The sequence below is a fragment of the Fukomys damarensis genome, unplaced genomic scaffold, assembly GCF_012274545.1.
Source record: "Fukomys damarensis isolate Sample0158 unplaced genomic scaffold, DMR_v1.0_HiC HiC_scaffold_21, whole genome shotgun sequence".
Lineage (NCBI taxonomy): Eukaryota > Metazoa > Chordata > Mammalia > Rodentia > Bathyergidae > Fukomys > Fukomys damarensis.
The window spans coordinates 188,757-212,928 of record NW_022900933.1 but is presented as its reverse complement, the minus strand read 5'-3'; the positions used below and the strand labels follow the sequence as shown (position 1 = coordinate 212,928).

General features: G+C 41.7%; 1 protein-coding gene across 1 annotated transcript in view; it reads left to right on the top strand.

The window, feature by feature from the left end:
- Nucleotides 1-20: 20 nt before the first annotated feature.
- Nucleotides 21-24,172, top strand: part of Tbpl2 (TATA-box binding protein like 2) — a 27,536-nt gene continuing 3,384 nt past the window's right edge. Inside the window, exons 1-6 of the mRNA XM_010613690.1 lie at nucleotides 21-101; nucleotides 2,254-2,714; nucleotides 3,441-3,528; nucleotides 4,921-5,012; nucleotides 6,019-6,186; nucleotides 18,503-18,597. Of these exons, the coding sequence (XP_010611992.1) occupies nucleotides 27-101; nucleotides 2,254-2,714; nucleotides 3,441-3,528; nucleotides 4,921-5,012; nucleotides 6,019-6,186; nucleotides 18,503-18,597 (979 nt within the window). The 5' untranslated portion in view covers nucleotides 21-26. The remainder of the gene's footprint in view (nucleotides 102-2,253; nucleotides 2,715-3,440; nucleotides 3,529-4,920; nucleotides 5,013-6,018; nucleotides 6,187-18,502; nucleotides 18,598-24,172) is intronic.

Sequence of the window (24,172 nt, the reverse complement as noted above, 5' to 3'; positions counted from 1 at the left end):
TCGATAAAGTGCGCCGGGGACCGCGGATGAAGGGCACCCGCGCCGACCCCATGGAGGGAGCCCCCTACCTGGAGTTCTACCTGGACCGGTGCGCCGCCCAGGTGAGCCTGGGAGCCTGCAGCGCCACGCGCCCCACTGGGACCTCCAAGGCCCCAGCCCCCGTGTATCGCAGACCAGGCGTGGGGTCGGGTGGGGACTGGGAATTGGGTCAGGCAGATCACCAGGACGGCTGGAGAAGGGGTCGCCCCGGGCTTGGCATTGCGAGAGGTGACTGGAGGCACCTGAGGCTTCTTCCGGTTAACTCTCAATTAGGTTCAGGGGATTGAACCCGTGGCCTTCGCCCGGAGCCACGGCCCAGTCCTTTCTCTTCACGTTTTGTGACAAAGGCTCACCGCGGGTCAGATAGCTCAGGCTGGCCCTGACCCTGGGCTCCAGAGACCGTCCTTCCTCAGCTACCAGGACCGCAGGTCTGCGCCTCCACGCCACGCAGGGTCTCATCTCAAACTTTTAGAGTCAAGGTTGGAGAAAAGACGACGGTGTATTCCAACAAGAGCAAAAAGCCACTGTTTCTTGCTGAGGGTTTGTTGTAAAAGGCAAGGATGGTGGGTCGCGAGGGCACAGCCTGCTATCCCAGGCCGCGGGGCTCCAGAAGGAGAACGGAAGGCCCAGCCCCAGCGCAGGCTGAGTGCAACCTGGAGGCCGGGGTGGGGATCCGGAACGTCCTGTTTTTCGCACGCGCGCACGGAGCAGCGTTGAGGGGGAGACAGCGGCGCCCCCGGGCAACCCCTGGTGTGGGCAGGTGAGAGCAGGGCCACGGGGCTGGGACCCCCGAGGTGAAGGCTCTGCAGAGTCCTCTCAGCGGGTCCTCCGCCCTGGGACCTGAGCACGGAACAGGTGCACCCCACGTGTGTGCTTAGTGGCGTGGATGAGAGCTCGGCCGCCTATTGATGTGTCCTGATGGGAGGAGGAAAGCGAGACCCTGCAGAGGCCCTCACCTGCTGGACGGGAGAGGAGTCAGGCCGGGTCCTTGCCGGTTTTCCGGGGCCGCCCTTTCGAGTGGAGAGAAATGGGCCGACAACACAATTCCAAAAGAGATCTTGTTTCAAGAGAGTCTTGTCGTGTTTCCAGAACAACGCAGTAGGACCAGGCTGGCTGTTGTGTTAGCACAGGTAGCTTTGTCTCCAGGGGTGCAAAGCTGTGTGCACCCCCTTTCAGATGTCAGAAGTAAGATCTAAGGGGGAGGTGGTCCGGTAGGCAGGGCTCAGCTGTGTAAAGCAGGTGGTAATTCACATAGGGAGGAGATGGGCTTTTTTCAATGATAAAACCCATGCATTTTCCATCAGCGGCTTCACTTGGGTGCACCTCATCTCCTGACCATCTTTCCTCGTCTGAACTGCAAGTACAACACTTTGACTTCAACTTTTTTTTTTTTTTTTTAATGGTAGCAGAGATTGAACCCAGGGCCTTTACACCAAGGTACATGTCCAGCCCTTTAGGATAATTTTTTTTAGATGGGTCCTGCCTAAATTACTAAGTTGCACAGGCTGTGTTTAAATTTGCGAGTCTCCTGCCTCACCCTCCTCATAGTGCTGGCTTTCAGGTGTGCACCACCATTTCTGGCTTAAACTTTTTGTTCAGTTTTCTTGGTGCTGGAATTGAATCCAGTGCCTCATGCACGTTGAGGCAAGCACTTAACCCCTGAGCTACAACCCCAGCCTGAACTATTCTGAACATTTAATTTAATTACTTTCTTCCTGTTGTGAATTCATACAACTGGAATGTTTTCTTATCTCTCCTTTGACTAGATAAAAATGATGCAAGGTCATTTTGAGTATTAGCATTCAAGACTATATCTCAACTTCACATAGTTTTCTTTCTAAACCTAAACATTATTTAAGTTAACTGAATTTATAATGAACTCAAGCAATAAATATGGTGAGTCTGTTCAGTGTCTACACAATATAGAGCGTTGTTGCTCAGTTGCCTCTTTTACAAAATTGAATTTAGAATTGCAAGTTACTAGAGACGTCATGCAAGTAGGAAAAGCATTTTGTGACAGATGTCTTCTCTGCATTTAAAATAAACTTCCCTGTTTCTATGTGTAACACTGTCATAGGCTAGAATGTGACTGTGTAGAAAGAGGATGAATATGAACAATCTCCAACAGCTGCTCAGACTGAACGCACTGCTTGCCTACCACAGTGGTGTAACACACTGCTTTATTGTTGTGTTTTTCTTCCGGGAGCTGTGCAGGATGACCTTGTCCCAGCCTTGTCTCCTCTGCTCAGCCCAGTTGTCCCTTATGATGTATACATGCCTGACCCACCCAGCCCAGATACTATATCGGAGTCACATCTTGAAGTCAAAGACACCTCCAGTGATTTCTCATCTGTGGATCTTAGCTTCCTACCAGATGAACTCACTCAAGAAAATAGAGACCACATTGCCATTAAAAGCCAGCATGAAATTGAAGATAATGGTAAAACGCAAAATCATCAAAATAAGTTGCCATTACCTAGCGAACAGAATGGTGAGGTGGGCTTACACAGCAGCAGTTTATCAAATTCCTATGCACATCTGCACCCTGGTGCTGCTGACTCAGCCCAGCCCTCAGCTGAGAAACCAACCACAGATGCCTTGCCTCTGGTGGCCATGACTCCCATGACTCCAGTGACACCAGCCTCGGAGTGCTCAGGCATTGTGCCTCAACTCCAGTAAGTGTGTCTGCCTTATCTTATTTTGCCCCCTTTAAAAATGAGTGTATGTTTGCACTATTAAATTGAGGGATGCTCCTGGGTACACATTTTATATTCCTGAATGCTATGACAACTAATTTTGGGATAACAGTGAAAGAGAATTTCAAATTCATTATTCTTTATCAGTTTTGAGTGAGTTATTGTTTTAAACATTTTGCTCGTTTGTAAAATGAAGCACTAATTCTTGAACCCTTCAAGGAGGGTGAAAAATTAATAGATACATTCTTGAAGGGTTGTTTTGTTTATACTACCCCACTGAAGTTGCTGCAAATTGTGGTTCAGGTTGGGAAGACACAAAATGGAATTTGATTTGTAAATCGATTAGGAATTGTGGCTTCTATTTTGAGGTGTAGTTTTTTTTTAAGGTTTAATAATTTTAGTCATGAAATTTTAGAAAAAAACTGTTTTGGCATGTTGGGATTACACACTTTACCAAAGACTATGTTACTCTATGTTTTACACTGAAAATAACTCTCGGACTGCAGATTGAGCTCAGTGGTTCTGCCGCCTCCCTTATAAGCACAAGGTCCCGAGTTCGATCGCTGGTACCCAGCAAAACAAAACAAAACAAAAAATTCTCCCTCTGAAAGTTACTAAGGTGTAATCTATGAAATAAGGAAGTTAATAGGTTTGTCTTTTTATATTCTATCCTATGTAATTTTCTAATTTGACTTGTTTCTTTAGGAATATAGTTTCCACTGTAAACCTGGCCTGCAAATTAGATCTGAAGAAAATAGCTTTGCATGCCAAAAATGCAGAATATAATCCAAAGGTAAGACTTCTTAGTATTGCTGTCAACCATTCACTTTTCTTTAAATTTAGCTCGCTTCCTATGATTATGATGTTGACTCATTCTTTTGTTTTTTTCTTTAAAAATTTTTAGTGAAAGGTTTAGGCAATATAAAAATTTAACTATCTCACTTTCTGTTTTGAAATTATAAGAAATAATTTCATTGTGCTAAATAAATCAGTATTTTAGTAGTTTCTATAACTAAGATTTTTTAAAAAGCTGCTGTGGTGGCACATGCCTGTAATTCCAGCACTCAGGAGGCTGAGGCAGGAGGATCACTACAAATTAAAGGCCATCCTGGGCTATATAATGAGTTCAAGGCCAGCCTGAACCACCTTGTCTCAAAAAAAAAAAAAAAAAAAAACCAAAACAAAATGTGAAAAATAAAGATTTTTCTTTGTCAGTCAGGATCTTTCAGTATGACTATTTTTTAGCCTAATGGCTTTCTTAAAATGCCATCATCTTACGGAAAACACTTGCTTCTAAATGTTGCCCCACCTAGCTGGTACTTTGGTGCTTTTCCATTTGCAAGTTGTCTTATTTGAGCAAACTAAATTGTCTAAATTCTGATTACTAAAGTAAGATTCAGGGATTTTTTTCCTCCTCAAAGTTTGATAACAAAGTTTAATTCTTTGTGCTTTTCCATGGAGGCATCCTGTTTCCAGTGACCTGTTTATCATTGGATTTGCTAAGCCAATTAATATGTAATAGTTTGCCAGGCTTTGTGCTTGGGGTACAAACATGAGTATGACCTGGTTCCTACCAATGAAATGTCCACTGGCTTAGTGCAGGTTGGGGAACACTTACGGGATCGTAGCAGTAAGAATCCAGGCATCAAGTTTAAATAGCTACTTAACTCTTTGTCCACTAGGAAAAGATAACTCAAATTATCCTATTAAGAGGCTAAATGAGGAAAAAAAGCTGCAAAATTCTTAGGTTGGGATCTGCTGCATAACAGATACTCAAAATTTACCTGTTACTTTTACTTGTTATTAAACTTATACTTCAGAATCAAAATCTTTTTATTTATTTTCTTTCTTTCTTTCTTTTTTTCTTTTCTTTTTTTTTCCTTTTTCTTTTCTTTTTTTTTCCTTTTTCTTTTCTTTTTTTTTTTTTTTGTACTGGAGATTGAATTTGGGACCTTGCACTTGCAAGGCAGGCGGTGGCACCACTGAGCTAAATCCCCGGTCCCAAATCATTTCTATTAATGTGGAGAGAACAGATCCAGACATTGGTTGGCTCTATCATCCAGTCTCAGTTTCTTCGGACTGTTTTCATATCCAGCCTAGCTTTCCAGCTAGGCCAGGTTAATTCCTAGCAGGGGCTGATTCTTTCCTGGCTTCTGTGTTGTTTTCCTCTTGGATCTGTGCACAGAGGTTTGCTGCTGTCATCATGAGGATCCGAGAACCCAGAACGACATCCCTCATCTTCAGCTCTGGGAAAATGGTCTGCACGGGAGCCAAAAGGTATGGAGAAATACCCCAAACCTTATCAGACACGCAGTTCACTGTGAAAGCAAAGGACATGGCCTTAATATATTTGAAATCACATTGTAGGAGCAAAATATTTTTCTTAGCTGAATAGTTAACATGGTGAAATGCAAAATTTTGAGTTAAAATCACTCAGCCTTACAGTACTGAGTTACACTCCACACTTTACAGCCTCTTCTGCCCATGAAAATGGGCAGTGTGCTAGTGAAGGATCTGGATCAGAGACCAAACACTTGGTGTGGTCCAAACAAGCAGATCCAAATTGGCTTTAGCACCAGGAGTTCACTGGCACCCAGCACAGGGGCCTTCCCTGGGGAGAATGGTGTCCACGCCTCGCCCCAGGTGTTGTCCCTGAGTGGTACTCTGTGTTCTGTTTTACTGGTAACAGTGGAGAGGTAGGCAATAAAATACAGACTCAAATCTCAGCAATTCACATTCCCTGATGCGGATTTAGGGTTAGGATACGGTAAATACTTGAGGGACACAGCCACAATGTTGGATGAGTTTCCTCCTTGTGCTGGGTGTGAGTTGAATGACAATTGTGTGAGAAAACCTGAACACGACTGGGCACATGTGTAATCCCAGCCACTGGGGCAGCTGAGGCAGGAGGGTTGCAAATTGAAGGCCAGCCTGGGCAACTTAGCAACATCTTGTCTCAAAACAAAATAGGTTGGGGTGTAGTTCAGTGTTTCCTGGGTTCAATCCCCCATAATTAAAAAATGAATAAAAGTAAACTGGGCAGATTTTGAGGTATTTTAGCATACCTATGTACTGAGTGGAACAAATGTTTTTTAAAAATTAAAATCTGGTTCAGCATTGTACACTGTATCAGACCCAGGACACCGGGAGGAAGGTCTCTCACAGAGCTAGTACACTGCCAGGTGGACACGGTCAGAGCACAGTCAGAAGCTTGAGCGTGAGTGCGGGGAATGTGGGAGGTGCGGAGGTCAGAACGTCTTTAACCTTATCTGCTCCTCCCCAGTGAAGAGCAGTCTCGACTGGCAGCACGCAAGTACGCTCGTGTGGTGCAGAAGCTGGGCTTTCCTGCCAAGTTCCTTGATTTCAAAATTCAGAACATGGTTGGGAGCTGCGATGTGAGATTTTCCATCAGGCTGGAGGGTCTGGTGCTCACTCATCAGCAGTTCAGTAGGTATGACACTTACCAAGCTCGACTGTGTGTTAATGAGATACTGAAGTCACATTATGGGCCGCTTATAGGGTGTTTTTCAGAGACAATGTGATTAACTTAAAAGAAATAAGGGTGCAGAACAGTAGATCAGAGGGCTAAGCTGCTGTTCGTGGGGCCTCATCCATTCCTTCAGGGCTCAATCTTTTGCAGTTGCGATGCTCACACTACATGGTATATCAGTCACCTGGAAAGCTTAACAACCCCATATTCGTGGCAGGGCTGTTCAACAGAGACCTTGCTCACATTTACAGCCCTGAAAACCTCACCCATGACGCCGGGGCTGCTGGCTAGAGGCTCCTGTGTGGAGGCCCACTGATCCTCAGGCCTATAAAAAACGGACCAGTGGCCCTGGTGACGGCAAGAAGTGTGACATGGGCTGGGCAAATAGGAAGCAGCTGACAGCTGTGAGGGGAAGAGGTTTGCAGAGAAAGTGAAAGTAGAATCTCTGCAGCGTGCCATATGAGCGCGATCCTCTCTGGTTGCCTTGTTCTGTCGATTGCGGGGGGGGGGTGTCTTCCTGTATAGCTCTAGTCCTACCACAGTGTCATTTTCAGTGCATTCCTGCTCCTTAGGAGCACCTCCATGGTCCACAGCTGCTCCAGTACTTTCCCTCCATGCAGCCAGTGCTCCTTGCTGTCTGCAGCTGCTTTGGTGCACCTGCCCTGCAGCTGTGGAGGGACAGCAGTGGGGTGGGGTGGGGGCCAGGCGAACACCAGCAAATTCCTGTCCTTCCAGGGCTGTGTGCCAGGGCCCAGGCCCCAGACTTGATCCAGAATCACAGTGCAACCATTAAGGAAATCAGTATGGAGAATCCTCAGAAAGCTCAAACAAGAAATTTCAATTAACCCAGCTACGCCCCCGCTCCCTGTTACTCATTTTATGTACGTGTGTGTGTCCATCTATCTATCTATCCATATATATAGCATTGTAGGTTTCATTGCTCTTTCTAGGACATCTTTGAGAATCTTTTGGAGTGCTGACTTGGTGCTCATGAATTGAGGCTCTTCGTCATGGAATGACCTTTTTTCTCATCATTTTAAAAAGAAAGTGCGGTATATACATGTCTGGGTTGGAAGGTGTTATCTTTTAGGGCTTGAAACACTTCACTCCAAGCTCCTCTGGCCTTTAAGATTTGTGTGGAAAAGTCTGATGCACTTCTAATGTGTTTATTTCATAAGTGATTTGTTGTTGCTTTTCTCTAAGCGCTTTTAGGATTCTGTCCTGAGTTGGACTTCTGGTGTTGACGGATGTGATATGGAGGGGTCTCTTTTGAATGTGGCTGTTTGGAGTTCTGCACACATTGCTTATCTATATGCATAATTCTTTCCAAATACTTGAAAGTTTTCTGTCATCGTTTCTATAAACAAATTTTTATACCTTCTGTACTGTCTTTTGATTTTTCACTTATTCCAATTCCAAGTTTCTGACTTATGAATATTTGAGTTGCGAACTTTCACAGATGCAAATGGACCCCATGTCAGGAACGTTCATAGGTGTGAACAAGTTTGCTGCTGCAGCTGTGCTGCTGTGTGCTCACTGTACGGTGTGACAGTGTCCAGCAGAACAGGGCTCGGAGCCCGGGATGTCCAAGAGTGAGAGGAAAAGCGGTGGCATCGTGGAGGGGACTGCTAGGAAGCACGAAGCGATATCCATGGAAACAAGAGTGATACTAGCTTATTTACAGTATTTTGGTGTGTTTGGTTTTTTGTGCTTTACATATTTGTCTCAAAGGTGTATGAGACTCACTTTGTCAGATTTATGAATGAATCCGATTTAAGAGTGTTCTCCCAGAATGGAACTTGTTCATATGTCAGGGACTTACTGTATTATCAAGCAAGCTGTTGTCTTGTTATTTTTAAGGTATCTCTAAGTAACTGGTGTTTCAAAGCTATCTTAACTTCTGGTTCTGATATTCTATCCTCACTTCTGCTGCCGTACTTTCATTCCAGTGTTAGTATATGTGCTGCTGAAGTGGGTGCAGCTGCCCATACTTTTAATATAATCCTCAATCTTCTGGTTTCTGTTTTAAACCTTTTCACGGATTCTAGCTTTTTGCTAAACCGGTCATGTTTTGTAACCCTTTGCGTAGCTCAGCTAGCTTTTGATTAGGGTCTTCTGTAAGCCCCTGACTGATACATTATCTCCATTATCTGATTATATTTCTGTGAGCTTGGCAAGCACCTCACTGATCTGTTTTTAATCTCCTTTGATATCCTTTCAGATATAGTCTGTGAGGCTTTTGCTTTTCTCCCCCTCACTGCCCTATGTGTTAGCTTTGGGGGAGTTGGAAGTTTGGGGAGGTGTTTTGTTGCCCCATCTCTAGTTTTTGCTTTTTTTGAGACAGGGTCTAGTTATGTAGTGCAGGCTGACTTTAAACTCACTATGTAGCCCAGGCTGGCCTCAAACTTGTGGTGATCTTCCTGCCTCAGCCTCCTGAGTGCTGGGATTATAGCTGTATATCACTACACCCAGCTTTATTGCTTTTTGTTTATTGTTTTGTGCCTATGTATGCAGTCCCTTACAGTGGAAAGACTTTGTTGCTAATGCAGTGGTTCCTTGGTTCATGAACTTACTTTGTTCCATGATTCTGGTCTTGAACCAAATTAAACTTCTCCTTAAGGTTCAGTGTAAATAAGGTTAATTTCTTCTGAACCCCACAAACTTGGTCAAGAACTGATTTTGATCGCAAACTGGGTCAAATTTTCCCTTAAGGCTCAATGTAAATGAGGTTAATCTGCTCTGAACCATATGCATTTTTTTAACCACAAAAATATGAAGCAAAGAACAGCACAGTACGAAGAAAGAGAACACTAGTCTTAGGTGACTTCTGGTGTGGAGGACAGGAACGTAGATGGGGAGGGGCTACTGTTTGGAGGAGAGTCCCCCTCCATAAGGACACTGGAGAGACCTCCTCAGGGGTTTCCTCTCTTCTTTGTCTTTTACTTATAGGGTCAAATTTGAAGAAAAATCTGCCTAATGTCACTTGAATTTTCCTGTACTGTATAACCCCCCAGATATGAAAGACCATATTATCATTCAACAGATTCAACACTGTTTATAACAGTTATGTTGGGCTGGTTCTTAGTAAAGAAATCCCAGTGCTCATTCTGTTTTTCCATAATGGATTTTATCACATCCCTGCTAGCCTCTTCCTTGTCTTCCTCGGTGGAAGGCTCCTCAACAGGTGCCTTCTGCTCCTCATTCTGGAGCTCGGCAAGTTCTTCCGTTGCCGTCTCCTCAGCAAGCTCCTCTATGTCTGCACCATCAACGTCCACACCCACACGCCTGCCCATGGACACAATCTCCTCCACTACCTGTGCCTCAGACCCTTCAAGGTCACATTCAGTGATACATTCTGGCCACAGTTTCCTCCAGACTGAGATTAAAGCCCAGTGTGTGACATCTTCTCAGGGTTTGTCAATGAGGTTGATGCAAAGGAGGACACTAAAATGTTTCAGAACTCTTTCACAGTCAAGAATGTCTCTTCAGTGATATTAAAACACCTGATGTAGAGCATCTTAAAGATGCAGATGACTTGCTGATCCATGAGCTGCAGAAGAGGCGTTGTGTTGGAAGGAGGAACTTAACTTTTATGAAGTCATACTCAGTGTCCATACCATCCATCAAGGAGGGTGTGCAGGGGCAATGTCCATCTGAAGAAGGCACTTTTCAGGCAGTTGGTTATCAGATATTCTTGACGATGGGTGCAAAAACTTTGTGTAGCCATTCCATGAATGACAGCCTTGTGACCAAGCTTTCACACTGGATGTCTACATAACAGGAAACCTGGCCTTGTTCACATTGTGTTACTTGAATGCATGAGGGGTCAGGGAATGGTACATCAGTGGTGGCTTAATCTTCAGATCGGCACTTACTTTCACACACAGTAAAAGGGTCAATCTGTCATTCATGGGCTTTGCCCTAACAGTGCCTTTTCCTCCTTCATGATATAGGTTTTGTTAGGCATCTTCTCCCAGGAGAGCACTGTTTCATCACAGTTGAGCACATGTTGAGTGATGTATGCTTCTGCCTTCATGAATTCCGTGAGTTCTTTCTCTTAGGCGTCTGCAGTGGCCTTGTCAGTACTGGAAGCCTCACCAGGTCTTGTTACACTGCGGATGCCACTTCTCTTGTGGCATTTATCAAACTGTCCCCTACTAGCTTAAAGTTCATCACTTGTTGCCCTTGTAGAAGGGTTTTCTTGCAGGAAATCACTGGATAATTTCCTGGATTTTTCACAGATCATACCTTCATTAATGCTATCACTTCCCAGCTGTTTTTCATTCAACCACACTAACAAAAGTTTGACCATCTCTTCTAACACTTGTGTCCTGTGCTTGGTTAATATCATTACTCCTCCTTTGGCCAATTGGCTCCTTTGATGGCATCTTTATTCTTCAAAATAGTTGAGGTTGTCGATTTGGCATCCTGTGCTCTGAGGCCAGATCACAAATACCACATTCATGCTTTTCTACAAATTGCTGCTTCAATTAAATGGTTTTCTTCAAAACCTTACTATTCTTGCTCTGCACTTTGTCACCATCACCCCTCTGCATATTTTTGTCACCTTCATTACTGTTCTGCAATTTCTTTTACTACCATGCTTGCTTTTCACTTTCTTTGGAGCCATGCTGGATTGAATAATATTGTACAGCACTGTATGTGCTAAAAAGTACACACAAAGACTCCACAGCAAGTGTGCACAGGTCTGTCCATGACTGTAATGTCAACAGGGGAAGCTACAATTGATCACAAGTCAGAGGGGGAAGATGGTCACGGTTGTGTTTGTTGCCTGATAAGGAGTTTGCAAATAGAGGCATACCTTTGTCAAATGCTTCTGCTCAAGAACCGAACTGTTTGGGAACAGAAGCATTCGTGAACTGAGGCATTACTGTATAGATATCTCTTTAGTCTGCTTTTCAGTGTTCTACTCAGGGCATGTCTAACCATAGCCCTCTGCCCTTGTCCCAAGATCTTGTCATTTTTATTAAAATGGGAGGGGATATGAAGAGTCATTGACCCAGCACCCAACTTTACAGGATTGGGTAATAATATTCTTCTTTTTCATTAAATTTATTGGTAATTTTTAGGTACAGAGTATAGTATGGAAATAAGAATAATGTTCAACCCTTAACCTTAGAAAAGAAACCTACAATTATAATATAAACCCTAAGACAAACCAAATATTGACATACAGCAAATACCTACAAAGTGTGATAACTATACCTACCCTAATAGAAAAGAATTCACTAGTTAACATAGTTAACTATCTACAGATTAATAAAGCTTAATTGCTGTGCTGAATATGAAGATAAAGGGTTTTAGGACACAGGAGAATGTAAGAAGAAAAATTTGAAAGATCAAGAGAGGAAAAAAGAAAAGTGAGACACAGGTTCCTATTATAGGGTAGAAAGATATTTGTAGAATTAGATAAAAGAAGTGGAAGGTAAAAGAAAAAAAGAACAAATAATATGGAGAATAAAAACAAAATATTAAAAGGGGAGAAAAGTAAGAGAGGAAAAAAATGAGTGCAAAATCAACATTTTTTTTCTTTGTATTTTTGAATGAGTGGTTTCCTTCTAGGACCCCTTCTTTTGGAGTCCAGCAGGTCTGTTTTCTCTGCCTAGTCTTACATCCTGTGGGTCTGTGATGTGCACCCTCTATTCCAGATGCTCCTGTTTCCACCAGGCTGTGGCAATGTACATGGTGAGATATGTTCTTGCTCATGTTGGTGGATAGGGAAGGCAGTTAGACCTCAGATCTGTGTTGGACGCAGGCAGCAGGACAAAGGTTCAAGTATTTAATGCCAGCAGAAACTTTAGACTCAGCTGTTTCTGAGCACAGCTCGAGCTGGGTCTGGCTTCTTACCACAGAAGTGGGGAGGGGTGGGCCCATTGCATCCAAGTCCTTCATGCCAAGTTTATATTTCTCAGGGGATCTCTTTCTAGCCTGTTCCCTGTCTGTGGCTATCCCCTGTGAATGTCTCTCACACAGTCACTGTGGGAGGGTAAAACTGGGAGCCCTGAAATTGTCTTTTAGTTATTCTGAATCACTGATTTAAATAATAACTCCTCCTTATGTTGGTGCCTTATGAAGCACTCTTGGCAAGATGGTAGGCTCTTGGGCTTGCATTCCTCTCTGGCTGTTCACACAGTGTGGAAGGAGTACTATGGGAAAAACAAACAAACAAAACAAAAAGCACCCCATGCTGTTTTTGGAGTTTACAAAGCCTGTTGACACTGTTGCTGTTTATTCCTGGATCTCCCAGCCCTGGGTGCTTACCTTGTTTGTAGGTGTCCTCGTCCCTTCCCTGCAAGCTGCAAGAGCCAGGGATGGAGTCCAAATTGTTTCCTTCTTTTTTCTGCATTGTGGACTGCCTTTCCAACTTATGTAATTGTTTATTGTGTATGTAATTGCTTCTAATTGTTTTCTTTCTTTCAAGATGACTAGTGGTCCACTTGTCTTTTTTTCTTTGACAAGCTATTTTCCAGTGTTTAGATTCTGGATCTTGGAGGCTGAATTTTGCTACCACTCACCACACTGCCATTTCCTTTCTCCCCTCTACACCATTTTTAAAAGCCTGTCCACTGGACATGGTAGTACATGCCTATAATTCCAGCACTTGTGATGCTGAGGCAGGGTCACCATGAGTTTGAGGCTTGCCTGGGATAGGTAGTGAGTTCAAGGTCAGCCTGAACTTGCATATAACCTGTTTTTAAAAACACACACACACACACCTTGTACTCACTGGGAAGCTCTTTCTCTCTACCCCATGCAAAATATACTGCCTTTTTAGGTACTTTTTTATCTTCATCAATTGTAGGGTAATTTATAGGTTGATAGTAAATCCTTCATTTTTAAGAGTGATAACAGTAAGTCATCTTATCCTGACAACTCTCAAGTCATGGGCCTTCGGTGTACTTTTCTTGAAACTGATTCTCTTGGGTCATAAAGGGCTGTGTCTGCCTCTAAGCTGTATGTCCACACAAAACTTCATATACACTTTCTACCTCTCAGGGCTCTAAAACTGTGAGTGCAATTTTTCCTGTTTTTCTTTTTTTGATCAATAGTATATTCTTTGTAGAGCACATTTAAGGGTAGAGCAGAAGTGTTCCATTCTAGTTTCTGAAATTTGCCAGTAGGGCCCCACGGGACTTCATCTGGTACATGGTCTCAGCCACCTGAAGTGGGCTTATTCCAGTTCTGTGTTTCTTGTGGGCTGGCTTTATGATCTCAGTTATCTTTTTTTATTTGGCCAGGGCATTTCATGTTTTCCCTTAGCTGTCTCTTTCTAGTCTCATTTTTGCCTCCCCTGAATGCTCTCCATCTGGCTTTCATCCTCAGGTTATGGATAACTCCAGCATGAGTATTCTTGATAGTGGGGGATTTTAAAAATGCCTTGTTCCCAGCAAAGAAATAGATCTTTTTAATTGTCTGTAGATCTGTGGGGAATATGACACACATCAGTTATAAATATCAGGTGACTTTTGCATTACTTTAAAATCTGAAGTTTAATTCCCCAGGTACTGTAAATTTGTGTATCAGCATCTAAGGATTTCTATTAAACTGGGAATCGTCCCTGTCAATTTTTCTTTGCTATGATCATACTTACAGTTTTATATAAGCTCTTTCCGTTTTGTTCAGTTTTTAACTAAAAAACATATGGATAAATATTTGTTATAGCCAGGTGTGATGGCACATATCTGATTCCTGCACTCAGGAAGCTGAGGCCAGAGGATTGTTGTCTGGCTACATAGTGAGTTCAAGGCCAGTGTGGATTACTTAGCAAATTAAATGATGAAACCAAGATAGGCATGGTGGCATCTTTCTGAAATCCCAGCATTCTGGGAGGCTGACGCAGAAGGATCAAAAGTTTGAGCCCAGCCTAAGCAACTCAGCAAGATCCTTGTGGGGTGGTAGGGTGGGCCAGTAGCTCATTGTGAAGGCCCTATGTGTTCAATCCCCAAATAGCACACACACAATATCTAGGTGACTACTGTACTAGGTAGCAGATTCTAAGGTAATACTGGAAAGCTATATAGTCATAGTCCCTGACCATGGAGAGTTCACTGAAAGGAAAGGCAGACATGCTTTTGATAATGATGATATAGGCCCTTTAGAGTACTGTGGGATTCTAAGCAGGGTACTTAACTGTAACTGAGGGTGGGGAGAGGTCAAGGAATAATTCTGAGGGTGAGAACTGAAGAATGAGTCAAAGCTAGGTTGGCCAAGAAATTGGGAGGTTCCCTTGGTTTAGCTGTGGGCACCATGAACTGTTTCTCCTCTGTGGTGCCCCTCTGCCATGTGCCACTATGTCTTGGAGCCAGCTGATCATGGACTGAAACCTCTACAAACTGAGCTAAGTAAACCCTTTCCCCTTTAACTTTGGGTATCAGGTATTTTGTATCAGCAATGAGAGAAAAGTAACTATGACAGAAATTTGGTACCAGAGAAGTGAGGTCATTGCTGTGACATTACCTGGACCTGTGGCTCAAGAGCCTTTGGAACTGGCTCATTGGAAGGTTAAGAATTAGGAAAGATTAAGATGGCAGCTGAAAAAGTAGAGCTACTGGAACTCCTTAGGCTGTTCTGTATGGGATATTTTAGTCAGAGCTCAGAAGACCAGAGAACTGCTGTGGACCAGACTCAGGAGGTTTTGGCTGGGAAAGACTACATTGGCTGTTGGACTCCAATGTGTTTTATGGCTTGGCAGAAAGTTTGTCTGCATTTTGCTCATGTCCAGAGCTGACTGAGACTGAGATTAAGGGTGACAGACTAATCTCACAGAATAAATTTCAAGGCAGTCTAATGTTGAGGCAGTGGCATGGCTGCTGTTGGGGCTTTTAGCCAGATCTATGTTGAGAGTCAAGAGCAAAAAGGCCAGCAGAATTATTTAAAATATTTTGAGTTTGGCCAAAAATGAAGCTCTAATAGTTTCAGTCTGCAAAGATGGAGCAGAGATTTTGATTGCTAACAGAATAGAAAAGATGGCCTGAGGTTATCACAAGAAACAGCAGGACTCCACCCTTTGCAGCCTCAGACTTGCAAAAGTGAAAGACTGCTTTGAAGAGCCCCAGAGCACCATGTTCCAGAATGGCGGCGGCCTAGAAAATTTATTCCTTAGAATTGGATTTAGAGTGCTCAGTGATCCAGGCACTCAACCCCTACAGCCAAGAGAGAAGTAAGCCTGGCTACTACTCCAGCTGATAGCAGACCTTGGCATCATCCATGTGGTGCTGGTCATAGATGCAGGCAGAATGGAAGAGTTGAGGTGAGAAAGGTTTCTACCCAGATTTCAGAAGAGGCTGGAGGCGAGGCAGTGTGCCCTGAAGAGGGCAGTGTGTGAAGCTGAGTGTGAAGCTGAAGGTGCAGTAGAGACCCCAGAAGTTTGGAGAGACAAGGATGGTGGACTGTCTCATAAAAACTGTGAGGAAGCTGAACCAGCCCCAGAGAGAAGCCATGGGAACAACTACCAGAAGTACCACAGGGGTGGAGCCACCCGACCTCTTTGGAGTTGACATGTCACCAGACTGCCTTGCGTACTGCACATGGAACTATAGAACTTAATGTTTGCACTGCTGGACTTTGGTCTTACCTTGGTCCCATTCCTTTGTACCAGCCTATTTGTATCTTTTGAGGTAATGTTTATCTTGTGCCATTGTATGTAGGAAGTATTTAACTTTGTTTTCATTTGTACAGGGGCTTGTAGCTAAGAATTTGCCTTAAATCTCAGAGACTTTGGACTTTTCAGCAATGCTGAAACTGTTAGGACTTTGGCAACTCTTGGAGATGGATTAACTGCCTTTTGTGTAAAGGAACATAATGAGTCTTGGGGAACCAGGAGTGGAATTATTATGGTTTGGGTCTAGATATCCCCCAAAAGCCTCATGTAGTCATAGGTGGGTTACTCTAGAGTGTCTGGTGCTAGACTTAAGGGCATGTCACCACTACAGTAATTGGTTTGGCACCACCCTAATCTCAGTTGTCTGAATAAAAGGCACAGAAAGACACCCTTAAAAACTGGAAGTGTTTGATATATTCAGTGTCTCTGAGATGTTCTCTATCCTAAACCAAAGCTATGCCTTTATTTTGCCTCAACCCTCTTTCAGAATGAGGCAGACAATAAAGTAAATCTCTAATCTGTTCATTATTTTGGTTACCTTAAAACCGGTGTTTTGAAAGCAAATGCAGTTCACTATCATTTTGGCCCCAAAGTTTTTTTTTTTTTTTTTTTTGAAAGTATTGGTGTGATGTTTTATTTTTGCCTTTGGGTAGACTGAATGGATGAATTGATTCTCTCTTTTTTTTCCTCTCATTGAGTTTATTGGTACATTTTAGGTATACAGTACAGTTAATTCATCACTGGGATCTTGTACTGTTATATGACAGGCACCACAGTCTTTTTCTTTCTCTTTTTCTCACTTTTTTTTTTTTTTTTTTTTAGTGTCCTAAGATTCAGCTTGAGGATTAGATCAAATGAAATTCTTCTGTCCCCAACCCATTATCTTCCTGGCCCAACAGATCTTCCAGGGCCCCGACTAGTGCTGCCAAGGGGACAGTGAAGAAGTCTTTGCAGGCATCCTCACTAAGGCTGAGTGCTGGCACAGGAAGCATGCCTACATTGGCATCCATGTCCTTTAGGAGGTAACCTCACAACGTTGTTGATGCATACAGGCTTTATTTGTTGCAGAACCAAACAGGGACCCCCCATGCATCTGGACTCACCCTTTTAGTGCCAAGATTCATGTGCATTATCATTTTCCACCTCTCACATTTCTTCTCTCCTCTCTGTTCTATTAGTCATTGTTTGAGACTAGCTTTATTTCATCAGCCTTCTCTTACCTCCTAGCTTCGTTTGGGAGGCTCTCAAGCCCCTCTTAGGAATTTGTCCTCTTCTCTGAGCTGGAGTATGGAGAAGTAATTCTTTAGCTTCGTCACCCTTTGCTCCATGGAGAAGCCAGCTTACATTTGAGTGGACATAAATATATTACTATTTAGAGGAACAAGTTCTAAAGTTTACAATCTTGCAATAGTTTAACCTTCTTTGTACAAGTGTGATAAAAACTGTGGTGATTGTTTTATTTAAATTAAAATAATTATTGTACTGGAGGGTACACTGCCATTAATCTCCCTCAGACTTCTCCCCTACACGTTGAACATACTTGTGCTATCTTATCACTTTCTGAAGCAGTTCTCAGAATCCTCTTTTATGAGTGTCTTTTCATGGTTGCTCTGATACCCTGAATCGATGCAAAACATTTACATCAATTTCTTTCAAATAAAAATATCTGACACTGTGCAGCTTCTGACTCTGCCCTAAAATGAAATTGACTGTGAAGGATAAATACTCTAAATTTACTGAGGACACTGACTTAGCCACAACAGCACAACTAAAGACATCCTGGAAGGGGATTTCCTAAACTGCTTCAGAAAGAGACAAGAACAAGAGATAAGTATGTTTGAAGATAAGGAGGTTATTTAGATGGGCATTAATGACAGTGTATCTCAACTATAATAAAAAAAGTAAAGTTTTATACATCATATATAGAGACTGTTTACATACATGTACATTTTACACATAACCATATTTTTCAGTCATACCTCATATGGCAAACATTCAAAAACAGGTCAACCGACTTCCTGGTCCTCTTCCTGTCTCTCTTAGACAGAAGCTATCTTTCTCTCAATAAATTCTTCCTACTCTTATAAAACAAAACAAAACAAAAAAATTCAAAGACCAACGGCTGTAGTCTAGAAAAAAATTTTTTTTTAGGTTCTATAGGCTAAAAATGTTTAACAACTTATAAATGCTTACAAAATATATTTATTATTGGGAAATGGTAAAATCCCAGAAACATGTTTACCATGGCAGGCTTTTGATCAAAGATGAAGAACATTAAACCAACAAGATCATGATACATTAATCCTGAGGACCAAGGTTACCTCAGTTCCTAATAGCCTCAGGTGGCTTATAAATGAAAAATATTAGAACCAAAAATTCTATTACTGTCTTCCATACTGCACTCAGGGCTGGGAATGTAGCTTGTGGTAGAATGTACTTGAGGCTTGGGGCTCGATGCCAAGCAACAAGTGAAAAATAAAAATATCTACACTCAGCACTATTTGTTTTTTAAATAAGATAGCTAAAAGAGTTTTGATAACAGTGCTTATTTACAGCCACTATGATATGCAGTTATAATATACTGGGTCTTGAGTGTTTTGGAAATATAGATGAATAACACTGTTTTTAACTTTTTCTTTTTCTTTGTCTTAATAGTTATGAACCTGAACTGTTTCCTGGCCTTATTTACAGAATGGTAAAACCACGAATTGTGTTGCTTATCTTTGTATCTGGAAAAGTTGTGTTGACAGGTAAGTTCTAAAGATTCTTTTCTGACTTTCATAAAATTTAACAGCTATGTGCTTTGCTTTTCCTTCTAAATAGCATTGTTCATCATTGTGTGGTACATTCTTTCCCTTGTAGAATACTGGGAACATGAAAATCTCGATTTCTGAAATAGTTTATGTCATCTTAATATACGTGTGAGCACACACACACACACACACACACACACACACACACACCCTTTACATCCTCTTTTAATACATAATATACGTGTGAGCACACACACACACACACACACACACACACACACACACCCTTTACATCCTGCCTTTTAATCAACCACTATAAAGAACACATACAACCTGACTATTAGACTCTCAAATGAAGGCTTTCTGCGGCTGTGCAGACCTTCAAACAGGTCTGCAGACTTTTTCTGTGGGCCACAGGGTCTCTGCTGGACTCCTGACCTGCACCTCTGTAGAGCAGGGACAGCCATGGATCTCACATGGAGTGGGATCCAAAGTGTGAATTCTTATGTGTGCCAGATAATAGTGTTCTCTTTTATCTCCTTCCCCCACCACTTCAAAATATAAAAACCAGTCTGGGGTTAAAGGCTAATAAAAATAGTCAATAGGCTGACTTTGGCCAGTAGGACTACATTTTCTGACCTCTGTACTACAAGTTATGGAATCAGACTTACTCTCCTATTGTCAGATTCTTGAATGGTCCTTTGTTTGCTTATAAATGACACAAACATTTGGCTATTTTTACATGTGGAAAATTATTTTCTTAGTTTGGATGCTTAGAAATGGAACTTTTGTTTAAAGACATGACTATTTCAAAATTGCCAAATTCTTTGAAGGAGATAAATTTCTCCTATATTGTATCCCAGCAATGTATCTAAATAAATTTACCAAACCCTCAGCAGCACTAAAAATTGTACAAAAGAGCACTTTTAAAATCGTGTAAGTGAAAATGATTTCACTGTGTTAACATCATTGGTAATCAGAAATAAAAAGCGACAGCCAGGCATAGCAGTACACACCTGTAATTTCAGCACTCCGAGGGGCTCAGGCTAGAAGATTCCATGCTCAAACCTAGCCTGGGCAACTTGGCATTCTGGCAAGAACAAATATCAGAAGAAAAGATTAAAATGGGCAGGGATTAGATAAGAGAATAAGAGGAAGGAGCAAGGGGTGCAAGGGTAGGGAACAAGGGTGATGGATATACGCAAAATATACGTATTGATATCTCCTCTCCAATACGAAACAGCAAGGGGGTGACCTTTGTATGTGTATGAAAATGATCAAAGGATGCTCTGTGCACATACAGCTCTGCCAGAACGAAATCCATTACTCTGTATAACTAATTAATAAAAAAAAGTAGGGAAAAAAGAGTGAAAAATGTGTTAAGAATATAGCTCAACGGGAAGGACCAGAGTTCACTCCCAGTATCCTGTCCCGCTCCAAATGACTAGAAATTACTTTTCAACATATCTAATAGATAGCATTTTATGTTTTTCTTCTTTCTTTCTTTCTTTTTTTTGAGACGGGTCTCACTATGTAGTTGAGACTGAACTGGAGCTCACTATGTAGCCCAGGCTGGTCTTGAACTCACAGCAATCCTCCTGCCTCAGCCTCCCAAGTGCTGGGATTATAGGTGTGTGACACAACACCCAGCTTAGCATTTTATCTCTTATGAATAGTACCTACATAATTTATTCTTTTCTCTACTTAGTTTTTACTAGTTTTTTCCCCTCCCTAGGGGAGTTCACCATAATCTTAAAGATAATGATTCTTTGCTATATTTGTGACCTTTTACAGTTAGCTTACTTTTATGAATTTATAGAAGATTTTTTAAAATTCTTAAGGGATATTGTTGACTTATTTCCATGCCATTCTACTCATGTTTGTTATTTTCATTGTTTTGCCTGAGTTGTTATATATTTTCATTTTTTCTACCAAAACGAATGCCAAGTTAATATGGCAGGAACCATACTGATCTCCATGTCCCACTCCAGATAAACAGCCAACCTGACAAATATGTTCCTGGCTTCAGTAATCTTTGATAACATCTTTTGATGTTTATTAGTTTTTGTTTGCTTGTTTTTCAGTACCGGATATTGAAACCAAGGTCTCACACACAATATGCAAGCACTGAGCTACTCCCCCAGACCCCTTTTAAATTTTGAGATAAAATCTTATTAAATTGCCCAGACCTGTGTCAAACTTGGGAAACTTCTGCCTCTACCTCCTAAGTATCTGTGATTACAGGCCTGTGCCATCTTGCTGAGCTTATTGTTCATTTCTTTAAGTATCCTAAATTCAGATCAGTTTTCCCACTTATCCTAAATTAAAAACACAAAACAAAACAAAATGATTCTCATGTACACATTGGCTGGCCCCCCTGCCCCCACCCCCGTAGTAGGTATTGAACCCAGGGCCTTGCTCATGCTAGGTAAAGTGCTCTAATGCTGACCACTGAGCTATATCTCCCAGTCCTTTTTATTTTGTTTTGAGACAGAATACTGTTAAATTGCCCAAGCTGCTCTCATACATGCTATCCTCCTGCCTCAGCTAGAAGTTTCAAATCACAAAAGTAAAAATGTCATTAATGTGGAATCCTGAAGACCATACAAATACACTTCTCTTGAAATTTGTTAAGCACACAAAATAGGCAGATTTAAATGTCTTCATTCTTGTGAGGCAGGCACCCTGCCACTGAGCTAGATCCCCAGCCCAGATGCGAATCACCACTTTTGTGAAGAAGGGCGTGAAAAGTTTTAACCAAAATCAAAGTTCTGCTTCTATTAAGTAAGTCCAAGCTGGGGTTATACCACAGTGTGAGGTTCAATCCCCAGTACTGTTAAGCAACTGCATGACAACTGCTGAAGGGATGATTATCCATTGTGGTTTTTCACTGTTTTATGCCATACTGCCTTAAATTACTTTGCCTAGAGATTCACAGTTGAGTTTATTTAGCTTCAACTGTAAAGACAGATGGTCCTTGTTCCTTAATCTTAGGTATCTATATTCTTTCATCTGCAAAGGGATTAAAAACACAGGGGCCCAATTTGGCGTAACATAAACATCTGGGAGAAGAAATATGAAGGTATAACGTAGTCGCTTTGTTGCCCTGCCTCTAAACAGAAGCTGGAGGTGTTCAAGCAGGGTGTCCGCTGGGGTCCCGGAGGCTCAAGTGTGACTCTGGGCACCATGACAAGGCCAGGTCCTCTGCACATTATCTTCTGAAAGCAAAGTTTCTATGAGGATAAATACGTTCTGCCTAGAAAATAGTCAAGTGTTAAAATTATAACTTCCCTTGGCATCTGACAGTAGAAATAATGGAGCCCAACCCTTCCCTAGGCAAGCACCACAGCCTACCAGTTCGCAAAGTACAAATGTGTGGCAACTTTGAACCACTGTACCATGTGACACTCACAAAGTCTTTTAAAATATTTACCTACATAGAATTGCCTTACTCCCCTGGGGTGCTAAAGCTGCAGCCACCATGCCCAAGACTACATCTGAATATTCTGGTTATGTTATTTGTCGGGTACTAGAGTCTTACTCAGTCATGGTCCCTGATTCCAAAAGGAAGTGGGCCTATCACCATTTCTCAGGTTTGTGCTTGTTTGTGGCTGGCACGACAGTTCAGACCTATGCTTTCCCTCAAACTGTTACAGGAAATAATACTGGAGATGAAATGTGAAATATTACATCTCCCAACCAGTTAACTGTATGATACACCAAGTTCTTATTCTCTAGAAATCCAGGAATGAGTCCTAGGAATAATGGAAGTTAAGAGAGGAAGATATTTATTGATAGGAAAGCTTCTGAAGGGCAGAAGGGGTACACAGTGGACAGTCTGCAGAATTCCACTTTACAGAAGTTTTTTTTTTAAATTTAGATGTTTTAGTTTATTTTTTTATTGAGTCTATTGGTACATTCTAGGTATACAGTACAGTTATATTCATTACTGGGATCTTGTACCTTTACATGACAGGTCTTGGTAGATGTTTTAGTCTATTGGTACAGTTTAGGTATACAATACAGTTACATTAATCCTTGGGACCTTGTACCTTTACATATCTTGGTTTTTATTTTTCTCCATTCCCCCTGCACTCTCTTCACCCCTGCCACCCTACTTATTTACAGAGACTTTGTTTCCATGTTTTTCTTTTTCTGATATTTTTTCTTTTCCCTTTTTACCTTTCCCCTACCCCTCCCACTTCACCTACTTCTTTAGACCTTTTCTTCCAATTACAGAGTATCAAATATATATTTTGATCCTTATTTTCACTTTTAGATTTTCACACCAGAAATTATTTGATATTTACACATGTATCCTATTAATTTCACTTAAGAGTATGGCTTCAATGTGCATCCACTTAGCTATACATATCTCAAGTTTCTCATCCTTTATGGCTGAGTAGTACTTCATTTTATAAAAAAACAAACAAACAACACATCTTCTTTATCCAGTCTCCAGCTGATGGGAAATTGGGCTGTTTCCAAGTTTTAGCTATTACAAACTGTGCCGCTATAAAGATGGGTGTGCATATAACACTATGGTATGATTCTTTTAATTCTTTTGGAAAGATACTCAGCAGAGGAATAGTTGGGTCAAATGGGACCTCTAATCCTAGTTATTTGAGGTATCTCCATATTGATTTCCTCAGCGATTGAACCAGTTTGCACTCCCACTAACAATGAAGAAGGGTTCCTCCATGTGACAGGAAGCTGGAAAAAGCAAGGCTAGCTATCTTATTTGCAAATAGAAGTCAAACCAAAACTAATTAAGAGAGACAAAGAAAGTCATTACATCCTTGTAAAGGGAACGATACAACAGGAAGAGATGACAATCATAAATATATATGCACCAAATACTAATGCCCCCAACTACACAAAATATTTTTATTATTTAATGGAATCCCCTCATTGAACAATCAGTTACAAGTGTTGGTGATGCTTAGTTGTAAAGGAAGGAACATGGGACACATGAACTCTTCTCCCACAGGTGCTACTTAAAAATTGAGGCAACTTCAAAATGTTGGACCTCATTTCCCTATCAATGAAATGAGAAAATAGAATGAGGGGATTTCCCTGCTGCCCTCTCACATCTCAGTCATTTTTCTGTGACAGAAATGACCACTGCAGTATCCATTCCCTCTTTGGCGGTGTCATTTCCTGCTCCCCAGGGACTCTGGAAGGTGTCCTTTCTGTGCTCAATGCAGTGTTCTAGGTACCGTGTTAGAGAGTGTTATGGAAGAAAATGGAGGACTTTGTTATTCAGCACACTGGACACACTTTCTCAAGGAAATGCAGAGAGGAGAACCCTGGTCTGGGATCTGGGCCCGAGGGGACTGTGTGTGTTTGCAACCTCTTCTGCTTACTCTCTCTAACAAGAAGGTGGTTGCAGATGACATATCCAGAAGACAAAAATATCCCTAAAGCTAGAGCAAGGAGTTCTTTGATAAGTATTTTTAAAATTTAAAAAAAAATTTTATTAGAATCTTTATTTTTATTAGTGTATGTGCTGCCAAAGTGAGCACATTACATGCTTGCAATACATAATAAATGTATTTGTGGAGGGAATTTA